Consider the following 12,209-nt stretch of genomic DNA (forward strand, 5'->3'; position numbering starts at 1 on the left):
GACACTCAGGTAGGCCAGCTATGATTGGCTTTTAAGTCAGAGTAAAGTGTTTTTTTTTTACCTTTAGTTCAAGTCATAGGTTGACGGATCTTTTTATAAAAAGTCAAGATTTTGGATGTCAATTTTGATTTTGTGAAGGAGTACGGTTTAAATGCAATGTGTTTTCTTCATTCGCTGAGTATTGTCTTACCTAAATCAAGGCATTGCGATGTACATGTATTGTATGTTAATGTTCGGTATGCACGGTCGGCCTTTCACACCGGGTCTCAGTCGACTCAGTGAAGCCTCAATGAAAAAGAGCCATGTCTCTCTCAAAAAAAAAAGTCATAACTCTCCGCATGTGACTATGGCGTACGATTTAAGTTTTAAAGATTCAACTCACCGTTACAATGATCGTAGTTGCATTATAGCATTACTGCCGTAAAAGAAATGTTGTGCACGGTGTCAACCTGAGCAAAACTCTCTCTATACAGTATATATATATAGATGCACATGCTGGAGGGAAACACAGGGCGCACACATTTTTTCTTGACGTTTATGGCATTTTTTCAACGTCATACTTTAAATTTGTTGTGAAGAACGTTGCGCTTTTTAATCAACTGATGCCAATTGAGCAGTACTTTGCATTATTTTTTTAAAGCCTCATAAATATGGGAATCGCCTTGTCACAGTCGGCTATCATATATAGGGGAGATGGAGGCTAGTTGGGTCCCATCAATTTATGACAAAGTAACTATGGGGTAAAATAATTAATCACATCATTTTGTAAAGTGACTGTATCCAATAGTGCTAAGAAAGCGTCGACAGGGAGTCCAAATAAAATAATTTAGCATCTTGAAGTAACTTTATTAAAGAAACTTGATGGGGGGTCAACTTACCCCGGGGTCCAACTAGCCCCGGTCTCCCCTATAACTAAAAAGGGGTTGTCTTTTACTGGTGCTGATGACAAAATCTTGTTGTGTCATTATGAAAATTACGGACGAGCGCAACTTCCTTCATTTCTTATTACGTAAAGGATATTTAGATGGAATGAAGTCGATTTCCTCGAACTGTGGTTACGAAAAAACATTTCGCTAAGCAGATATCATTGTATTAATGCCTCTCCTAACCATTTCTCAACAGACAGTACCGCTTGGTGCTTACACAACAGGCTTATCTTCGAATGAAATTAGCACTTTTTGTGAGGAATGAGTAAAATCCCGTTTCCGAAGGAGATGGCTAGAGCTTACACATTGTTCTGGTATCATAACTTGCCAATAAAAAAAACTCGACATTTACCTTGATGGCAATTGCATTGAGAGGGGCAAGTACGTAATTAGATTTGCTGCCTTTGGTGAGCTAATCGTAACAGGACGACCTACTTTAAGGTGTGTTTGGACCGAGATAGGTCGGCCCAGCTTGTTCAGAATCAGGTATTAAATCTCTGGAATGAGCGTTCCCTCAGTGCCCCACTGCTGTCTGTCAGCAAAAGGTAATATTAATAATTCTCCAGCACATCTTTCACTGACTTTCAGCTTAACTTATTTTTATCAACTAGCTCGCAGGGAATATAATGCCGACGATGTGAATGACGGAATTGTACATAATCAAAAATAGAGAAAACGGTGCATGCACCCCATACACACCAGCTGGAGAGAAAGAAGGGGGGCGACACCCTTCCAGCGGAAAGATCACGACGTTTGGTCCAAATTTTCTTCAGTCATTTAATCATTACAAGCCAATAGGAAGCGGGTGGTGCAAAAAAAAAAAAAAAAACGTACGTCATTTTTGCCGGACAAGGTCCTCTCTGAATCAAAAATTAATCAAGTTTCTATGTTGTTTCTCAAGTGTGGCCAACTAAGAGAGTAAAGAGTCCATTTTTCAGAAAAAGACCCCGTTGAAATTGCTGGCTACAGGCCAGCGTAATGGCGCAACTTAGGTCTTTGTTTCATAGGCTTCCTAATTGAGCTGCGTCCTGTGTCTTATCCACATTCGTATGTTCGGACATTTCAGGTATTTCTTTAATAAAACTATTAAGATAAAAGAGGGGATTGTTGCTGTGAAAAACGATGCTTCTCAACTAACACATTGCACACCTTGTCAGCACCAGCAGCAATAACTTGCCTGCTGCGATTTCGGTGATCATTCTGGAGAAAAAGGCCTTCAGTCGTATATAAAAATTTTCAGTTAGACGATTGCATTTTTTATGAGCAAGTTTTGTCAGGCAAACCTCACTGACTTGATTCCTTAATCGACTTTGTAGATTAGTTGACCTGAATAGCCTCGGTCCATAGCCTATCATCACTTCGACCTTGTTTTGATAAACAAGCTGTTCATTATCAGAGCACAGCGAAGTTTTATATCGAAATCGCAAACAATCAACCTGGGTTTCATACATCACTGAAAACACATATCTTCTATCAGCAGCAGAGGCATCCTGATAAAAGAGGGGAGTTTTCAATGGTCTCTGAAACTCAGGGTGGAAACAGTAGACGGTTGATACAGCTCTTGGTGACAAATTGGACAAAAGAAATGTTTATCCTACTTCAGGTTATAGTACAGATAATTTTAATAAGACCCAGTGTATTAACTTCATTAAAATGTTCAAGGGCTGTTGATACTTTAATCAAATGAGTGTACTGAAAGCCGAATATCCATATTAAAAATATAGTGTTAAGTACAGATTTACATCCTAATAAAAACCCGTTAAGCCTCAAATGATGCATGCAACTTTGGTGTTGAGCGCTTTACCAATGAAACATCTTTAATTTTTAGAGTTTACTCCGATTTTTGTGATTGTAAAGTAAAACAACTCAATAATTATATTTTTAACCCATCATAGCGGAAAACGATATTTCTGTGACTGTTGACAGTCATTTGGGGTTTATCAAACATTACCAATACACACTCAACAATAAAAGGGGTCCTTATGAACAAATTTTTTATTGAAAACTCGGGCTAAAACAGTGGTTTGGACCCAGGTTAGGTGGTTTATTTGTGAGGGTTTATATTTAAATGGGTATTGGTGGTCATCTTGGGTATTTCAAGTTACTCGAGGTTCTCAATGTCGTAATCAAGCTAATTTTTCCTGGGCCCAAAAATCAATCAAGAAAAAAAGACGTCATAGGACACACAAGAAGAATGTCATTAGTATAACTCGCCAACAGTAATTTTCCATTCGAATATGACTATTGCCATTCTAAATGTCAAGCGGTCTTATTAAGAGCCCATGTTCAACAACGGAATTCAATGTTAAAACCACAGGAAATAAACAACATATCACCACATAAACATTTTGCAACAAGAAAAATACATAAAAATTATTTATTCATGCTGCTAGCTTGATATGTATATCAGAGATGAGCAAATCATTTGCAAGATTTCAAGTGTCATTTGATGCTGTCTATTCTAGCATCACGTTTTACTGTGAGATGAAATCATGTTTTCTTCGGATCTCAAACGCTGTACTGGTAAGTCCAAAATTAAGTGGATGGAGATTGACAAGATAGACATGCCATATTAACTTTTATTGTCAACATAAATATATCATCAATAAGGAGACGGTCTCCCATCCATGCCCACAAAAACGGCATAAACAAGACCACAGGTACATTAAGAAAACATTTACTTGATAAAATCGTAAACTTCTCACTGATCACTGATATCCACAACTGTATGTTCGACTTCGGGTCTAAGCAAGTTTTGTACGTGACTAGGGTAGGGCTTGAATCTCATTTATTCTAGGTATTTGGTGGTTTTCAAGTAAAGTGACTCATGGGCTTAATCTTATAAAATGACGTAGATTGAGTATTTCCTCATATTCTGGAATGTTTCGATGATATTGATTTTTTTTTCACAGCACACCATTTTTCTACCATGATAGGAGATTCTATTTTTCATTTTCCTGGTTAAACATAAACCCATTCTGAGCGAAAACATTTATCCATCAGTCAATTACAATGGCTCTGCTGTGACGATCTAATACCTTAAGCACTTCGTTGAATATTTTAATCTTAAAAGTAGCCGAGAGTGGCGCTAGTCAACAGTCTCTGTTGTTGTTCAACTTCAAGTTGATGCTGCTGCTGTAAATTATGTTTTATTTCTTCCTGTAGTTCAAAGGAGCATTTACCCATAGGTTGACCCCCCTCCTCGAGGGTGGGGAAGAGGTGTTATTCCAACTTTCCAAAAAAAAAAAAAAAAAAAAAAGCTATGAACAAACCCTTTATCCCTTCCCAAAAGAGTAGAAAAACACTCTAATATCCACAAAGGTGCTGTCGAATTCCCCAAATTGCTTCTTTTATATTTTTTTCAAAAACATAATTTGCAGGGGTGGGGCAATTACATGTCTATACTTGAATCCCGTGGCCCATTTTCTCTTTGTGTAAAACCTACGTATATCCTATGGGTATTAATATGCTTATTCGGCGTATATTATATTATATAAGAGACTGACCTTGACACTCAGAGAAGACAGGGAAGTTTCAAAGCACAAGACAAGAAAAGTTTTGTTTTTGGTACTCTTTTAAGTTTTGATGTTCCGGTAAAAAGGGCCTGGGGCTTCTAAAACAAAACATTTTTTCCAAATGTTAGTCTTTACTTTTGGCTCAAATATTTCGCTTACTTCGACCCAAGATAAATCAGTAGCATTCCAATTGGAATATTGCACCTGTTTTATGACAAGAAAGAAATGGCTACAATATAGACCAACAGTTACTCGATTCTAGACGAATAGTTTCACTCATATCCAAAATAAAAGTAGACCCAATTTTAATGTATAAGTTTTAAGATACCAACCTTCAGTTTAAACTTATTCTGTGACAGAGACCCCACAGTGATGGCCGATAAATTAGAGATGAAAATGAGGAGCAGCAACGCGATTCTGCAATTCATGACGTCCAGCTGCTGGTGGTCACTGCGTTCTTTACATTGAATAATGTGTTGTTTTTACTTCCAAGGACTTTTTAAGTCTGTCAAATTTAAGTTCCATACCCCGACATAAACAAATACATGTATCTCCCTGTCGTAAGGCACATGACATATCTGTATGTCATTTTCAGTTCATATTAATGGGAGATGGGGTGGTAAAAACAGTTTACCTTTATACAGGAATGATAATGCATTTGGTAGACTCTTTTTTTCCTTTTAACCAACCACTTAGAAATGTAGAGCCCAGATCATACCACTTCTTTACCAAGTCCTTACGTTTGTCTACACCTCGTTATCATTTCGCTGGATTTCACCGGATACCAATGTCATTTGGGCCTGAGCTTTTATGTTGTAAAATTCTATGAATATTTGATATGATTATCTATGGTTATCACTTGCAAGCATTGTTTTCACCCCGAGTGAACTTGATAGTTATACGCAGCGGGAGCACTGCGTTAATATTAAACATTATGCGCTACTTAATGATAAGGTCCCGTGTAGGACAGCTTTACATTTAAATATATTGTAAATCTACATCGGGATAAAGCCAGATATGTGTGACAATATCTAATTAGTGATCATTCTTTGTCTTAAGAAATGAAAAGCGCAATTTTCGAAAAGAAAAACAAATGCCAGTTGCAAGACAAACGACAATGAAAAGAATGTTGAATGCATATAAATATTTTTGACAAAGGCGCTGAAAAAATTTTCCAGCTGTGTTTGTGACAAGACTGAATTCACTCTCACTATCAGTAATGTGATATATATATATATATATATATATATATATATATATATATATATATATATATATATATATATATATATATATGAACAAAGATAATCCGTCTAATTATCAATTTCTTACATACATATCATCCTACTGTCACTCCAACTAGTAATGAATATTTTCGGATGAATGACCAAAACATTAACATCTAAGAGTTTGTTTGAAATATTATCAATGTGCATGAACTGTGAGATGTTTAAAAATTAATATGATTATGATGCTTTATTAAATACGTCTAACTCTACGATGTAATTTTCGATCAAAGACGTGAATTCATCGCGACTATCGATTTTGCACACATTCACATACATACATGTGCGCACACACACAAACACACACACTATTACATTCATGCAAACGGTACTTTCAAAATAAAAAATGAGGTCCTCTTCAGCGTTATATAACGATAGTCTCGATAAAACTTCACCTGCAATACTAATGTACAGAACCTTGTCAAAAAAGTGGTATTAAATTAACCAAATTGAGTGGGTTATTTTGTGTCTGTTTAACAGTTTAAACCACACACTCAGGGTACTATAATGTACCCTGAAAGATATGATGTATGATTGTCAGTACACTTGATGGAGTTAAAAGAAAAAAATAAAATCAATAGAAATTTATGACCAAAAACGAGATGAACAGGGAAGAGTAATGACACATGTCATTAAAGTAAATAAAGATACTCAAGTAAGATAAAGTAAGTCTTAATTGAATTCCACTGTCACCCGTAGGCCATCGCAACTATGTGTCTATATCTTCAGGTAGAATGTCTCGTTGTCAGAGATAAAAGATGTGGACTGCGTTCCGCTTCCCGCCTCACCACCCCGTTCCACATATTATAAAAATGATTTAAACCGTGTAAGTGAGCAAATACCAGCAATTCTCTCTTTCGTCCCTCTGTGAAGGCCTCCACAGCTCCCGCTTTAAAGTGGTAGACACTATTAAACGACTGGTGTTTTAAGTCGAGCCTGTGGGCAAGAAGGCCAGTCACATAAAAATCGTCCACCCAAAAGAACGGTGTCGAAAGCGAAACCTGGAACATCCCCTTTACTACGTCACCGGACATGATATAGGCCGATCCCGAGCAGTACATAGGGAAAAAGTCATCTTTAAATTCTTCCTCGGCTATGTACCACTTGCTTTTCTTATCTCTTAACACCCTCATCTTGTGCCATACATTGCACAGTAAAACTTTCTCTGTGACTTTGTGTTTTTCAAAACTTTTAAGATGTCTTACAAGATTAAAAACATTTACAAAAATATCGTCATCAGACTTGAGCGCGTATTTGGCACCGCTACAGTAAGAAGAAACCCACTTCATCCCGGCGATCGCTTTGTAAGTTAAATTTTTGTAGGAGTCTACAAAGTTTTCTTGGACAATGTCGCCATAACGCTCGCTTTCCATATGTAGCGAATCTTGCAGAGTTTTAGAGGAAGCTTTCCCCATTATGAATATAATTTTAACGCTGCCATCTGGGTGATTTCGTGGATTACCCCATGTCTGTCGTATCATGAGTCTTTGTTTAAAGTGATCCGGCGAGGTATGAATCCAAACTATCACAAACGGGCTTTGAGACGAGCATAAATTTTTGTTTACTATGATATATTCAAAGTCGTGGTTATTGCTATTATTGTAGCGTTCAGTGCGACTGAATTCTTTCTTGAAAGCCACCAAATCCTTCATGGAGAGAGATCCGTAAAAGTTTTGAAAAGTTTCCATGTGACGATGTTTTGCATTGGAATCTGGAGTTGGCTGAAATGAGCGTGAAGATGTAGGCGGGATTAATATTACTTGTCGATGGTCCGCTTGGTCGGAAGTATTGTGTGTAAGTGATTTTAACTGGGAAATTCCATTTGACTGTTCATTTTGCATAAGATGTCGCATTCTGTATTCCAGGTCAGAGGAATTTTTGGAAGATATCCACATGGAAAGTGACGTAAAAACTACACCGCAAACAATCACAACCCGTAGTACTGCGGTGCGCCTGGGAAACATTATCTCTGTAGAAACAACACTGGTATCTGATCACTGAAATTGTCCTTTGCTATAAACTTGGTTGGGACTCCATGACTGGGATGGTCCACCACAACACGAAGACTCAAAGATGGCCGCTCCCCGTGTCTCTACGAAAAACAAAAGACAGACAGTATTATATAGTGTAGTATACAGATAAAAAGTCACATGTATGTCGGTCTGAGTCACTCATCCTTTCTGATTCACTCCAACACGCAATGCTGGCCTTCAAAACTATACCCTGTATTTCGTTATGAATTAGATCAAATACCTATCTGTTGTGTGGTATCACATACCAAATGTGTTCTAAAACAAAATGACATTTCACACACCAACACTTATATAAATAAAAAGTAAACGAAAATCTCGCCTCAGAAGCGGGATGCGTTCTACATGCACTGTTGGCGTCTCGTTTAAACTTGTAGTAAAGATAAGAAAAGGATCTCCGTAATGATCTCTATAAACGCGAAGTGAGGACAGGCCAGTGAGTTTATGACATGTATGACAGAGTACGTCATAGTATAGGAAAGACGTTGACGACGCATATTTAAGAATGCACTTTGCTGCCCTCTCGTGCAAGGAACTATCCCCTGGTTCACCTATATGGGCTCTCTGTCAAACGCCGGGAGTTAAAGATTAATTTGTATACAGAAAACACAGGCCTACATGTACGTAGAATAGCGTGTGCCTTAAAGGATTTGATACCTGTTAACTGACAATAACTGATGGGAGCAAGCGAGACAGTTTGACTTAGTTTAAAAATCGAACGGAAGAATTTATTAAGAGCAGATTGTTCAGTCGCTTGTGATTTATTGCCTATGAATGAAATATGGATCTTATTTGATATGAGGGATATTGTATCGCATAATGCTTTTTTCGTCAGCGTGTGATGTCAGATGACACGGAAATCAATTTCTAATAGCAAAAAATTAATTTTCTCAACAAATATACATTTATATTAGATTGTGTTGTTATAAGTCTTATTGTATGCATGCTGATGTACTAGGTATGACAAAAATAATTTATAGTCCCCTTGGAAATATTTTGCTTACTGGTAAGATGTATCCGACCTTTTGTAAACCGTTGAAAGAAATGTCTTTGCAGAGCTAATTTGTTTATTTTTGGCATAAGCTTATTGATTTTACAAATTCTCTCTCTCTCACTCTCGGAAGAAATGGACACATTTTAAACTGCCAAGTCAACAGTCATGTCACCTAGTTCATTATAGAAGACCGTCTTTTACTGCTAGTTTACATTTTCTCTTTCTTTGTTACTCATTGTGCACTCATATTCGACCAATGCAGGAGAGAGAGAGAGAGAGACTGCCATACCGCCAATTGGCAGAGGCAGTGTGTGTGTGTGTGTGTGTGTGTGAGAGAGAGAGAGAGAGAGAGGGAGGGAGGGAGGGAGAGACTGCCATATCGCCAATAGGCAGTGTGTGTGTGTGTGTGTGTGTGTGTGTGTGTGTGTGTGTGTGTGAGAGAGAGAGAGAGAGAGGGAGGGAGGGAGGGAGAGAGAGAGAGAGGGAGGGAGGGAGGGAGAGACTGCCATATCGCCAATAGGCAGTGTGTGTGTGTGTGTGTGTGTGTGTGTGTGTGTGAGAGAGAGAGAGAGATTGTACATTATGTCTACAAGCACTGCAGTCCCAACGCACGAAAGTGAAAAAAAAAGACTACGACACCGTTGGTCTCCCGGAAATAACACCAAGATGACTTAACCTGCCTCGTTTGTATTGATTGGCTAATCAAAAGAGTCACTCAATTAACACCTGAATTAAGCACATCTACCACATACATATAGGTCTGTAATTTCATACCTGGAAGCCTTGTCTTGATATGTGTCTGTGCCGTTGTGCTGGATTCTGTCCTATGGTGTTTTATATTGACTACACGAAACTGTCTCGTGTTCACCTTCCATCAAGCAGTTTTCACCGTCAACAGCCTATAGCCTACCTTGACCCAAATTGTTGACCAAAGGTTGAAGATACCTTATCTCAGACCAATCCCGTAGAAGGTCTAAATTAAACCCAGATTGCAGAAGTTGCAATCAATCGATAATTTTGTCGTGTAAAACTAGATGGATCGATGTTTGCTTGTTGTCATCCAAGACTCAAATTTGTTGCTATGTAAACGCTCCTAGCTGGAAACAAATAGAAGTTCCAATTCCAAGAAGCTCCCGAGAGAAGACGTAGAGACGCGAATCACGCACACAAACGATTGGTTTCTAGACTGGCATCAATTTTAGATTTGTTCGATAAATAACAATTAAGCATGCATTTGTTTTTTTTTTTTTGTTGCTGTTTTTTTTTTTACAACATGACAGTGCTGATAAGGGCATACTGGGATCTTCATGGTCTTCAGGCAAAGTCATGCTTTTTGAATTCAAATTAGTTCAATATTGGCACAGAGGTTTTTAAGTTGGCATGATATTTTTACAGTTGCCAAATCCCATACATAGCGTATATCCATAGCGTACATGAGGAGCACTTGCACTCCAATTAATTTTCTTAAGGCCGTCGTGTATTCTTGAATTTTATCTGGAGCGGATATTTAAATTAACTGCCTAATAATCGTGACCAGTCGCAATTTAAAGTCTCATTTGTACGATATCTGTTAGAAAGGTCTCTTTATATATTAGCAGTCTGAAGGGTCTGCTAATCATCGTATTCGTTTTGAGCCAAAAGAATCTAAGGTTACATTTATTTTCGATATTTCAGTCGTAAGATTCTATAATGAGCTAAAACCTGTTTGAAATTATTTTTTCCAGATCTGACCAGTGACAAAGGGTGCTTACCCATAAACACCGCGGACAGACGCAACTCTCCGGGGATTCTCAGCTTTACAGATGAGTACGCCTCCTGGTGTTAAGTGGAATACAGAAAAGTTGGTGATTATACGAGTACGTTGGAAACGAAAGGAAGCGTGTCATTCAATTAAGCTGATTGCACTAAGCGAGTCCCCGCAGAGTTGGGTTGATTCGCGTAGACCGATGATGTCTATGGGAACGGGGTCTAAGACCGGGTTCCCACCGATTTAGATCGATCCATCTGGATCGACCTAACTCCCTGGTGGTTCACGCTAAATTGCTGTCAGCTTCCGGGAGCCGAACGCGCACAAAAGGTAATTGCACCCTTACAGCTTTTAGTAGGGGGATAGATCGATCTAAATATCTGTGGGAATGGTCTCAAAGATAACCAGGCAACTGTTTTAATACTGGTCAAAGAGGGGTAGCGTCTTATAGGTGAAATCCCTGTGAAAAAAACAGCGACATTTGAGTCATGTTTGATTAAATGCGTATTATTGACAGGTTTTAATTCACGTTATTTAAAAACATATCTATTGATAATGAATTTTGAATCATAATTTCTCTAAGTTAAGTTTGAGGTTTGTCTCTAGAGTGGTCTATAAATCATTTATTAAAGACGCATTACTCCTCATGGGCAGGAGCAGCGACCATATGAAACCAAGAGTCAATGCCTCAGAAAATGCTAAAAAAAAGAGAATACATGTACAATGATCGGAATGGGAATGAAATATTGGCACTTGAAAGTATTGATGTATGCCGAAAGTGGTGCAGTTACTGAACTTTAACTACAGTACAAACGCACTTCTCACACGCACTCTATTTAATATATGCTAGCAGATATTAGGTCTAGACAGAAAACTGTTAGATGTTTAAAAATCTTCATAATCTTACTTACGATAACTAGGCACTCTCTGGCGATTCAAAGAAGAGTGATTTTCCTACGTTTTAAATGAAATTGATTTCTTGTCATTTTTGTTGAGAAACACGTTGCAGCCAATATACAAGGACACGCCGAGAGAAGCCCAGATTAATTAGATTCTATATGCGACAAAAAAGGACTACTGTAAAACGTAGAAGACCTGAGCCCATTTTCCAATTAAAGATATTATTTTTCGGTGAAATAAACTGCATATACAGGTACTGATTCAGATCATTACATCATATCATATTATAACACGTGGTAACAAACCGACGTCAAACTATTTCTGCTTAAATTAACAAAGCTTCATTCCTGAGAGGTTTTCGTTATTTTTACCATATAAAACGACAGCAGTGCTCAAAATGGTGAAAAAAAACCTGTAAAACCTCAAAACGTGAATTTATAACTTATTTTGCGTCATGTACTCATTTTACCGCAGCTGATACTACCCATCATCACAGAAACTGCTTTTGATAGTGTGGAATCGCAGTTGAATACACCGCACCCACTGAACTGCACATCAGGCTATGTGAACCTAACATAAAGAACACCTTAAGTGTGCCACAAAATAAATGTTAAATTACAGCTACATGTATAACGGCATAACGCCCTTAATGTTTACGTTAAAATTGTACGTTAAACTGTAGAATGATTGATTTCGTACTTACTGCTGTTGTGGCACGTAATTATTCAAGTGCTTGGAAACAACATTTTCCTCAGGTTGCAGAACGTTGAAATCCACCCCAGTGATACATACACACTAGAACCTGAAGGCA

At 37.9% G+C, this 12,209-nt stretch overlaps 1 protein-coding gene across 4 annotated transcripts; it reads right to left on the minus strand.

Moving 5' to 3' along the window:
* Positions 1-5,902: 5,902 nt before the first annotated feature.
* On the minus strand, positions 5,903-12,207 carry LOC106151319 (beta-1,3-galactosyltransferase 1). Of its 4 annotated transcripts, none has more exons than XM_013524536.3 (2): positions 12,102-12,207; positions 5,903-7,819 (listed from the first exon to the last, which is right to left on the minus strand). In XM_013524536.3, exon 2 carries the CDS (start codon positions 7,689-7,691, stop codon positions 6,453-6,455), a length of 1,239 nt encoding a protein of 412 aa, XP_013379990.2. In that variant the 5' UTR covers positions 7,692-7,819; positions 12,102-12,207; the 3' UTR covers positions 5,903-6,452. The 4 variants fall into 4 exon arrangements, with proteins under 4 accessions (XP_013379990.2, XP_086859379.1, XP_086859378.1 ...); XM_087003253.1 differs by lacking the exon at positions 12,102-12,207 and adding an exon at positions 8,080-8,197; XM_087003252.1 differs by lacking the exon at positions 12,102-12,207 and adding an exon at positions 8,006-8,175.
* Between the last annotated feature and the right edge of the window lie 2 nt (positions 12,208-12,209).

Source organism: Lingula anatina, chromosome 2 (assembly GCF_051362555.1).
Source record: "Lingula anatina isolate TDL-2025a chromosome 2, LinAna3.0, whole genome shotgun sequence".
Taxonomy (NCBI): Eukaryota; Metazoa; Brachiopoda; class Lingulata; order Lingulida; family Lingulidae; genus Lingula; species Lingula anatina.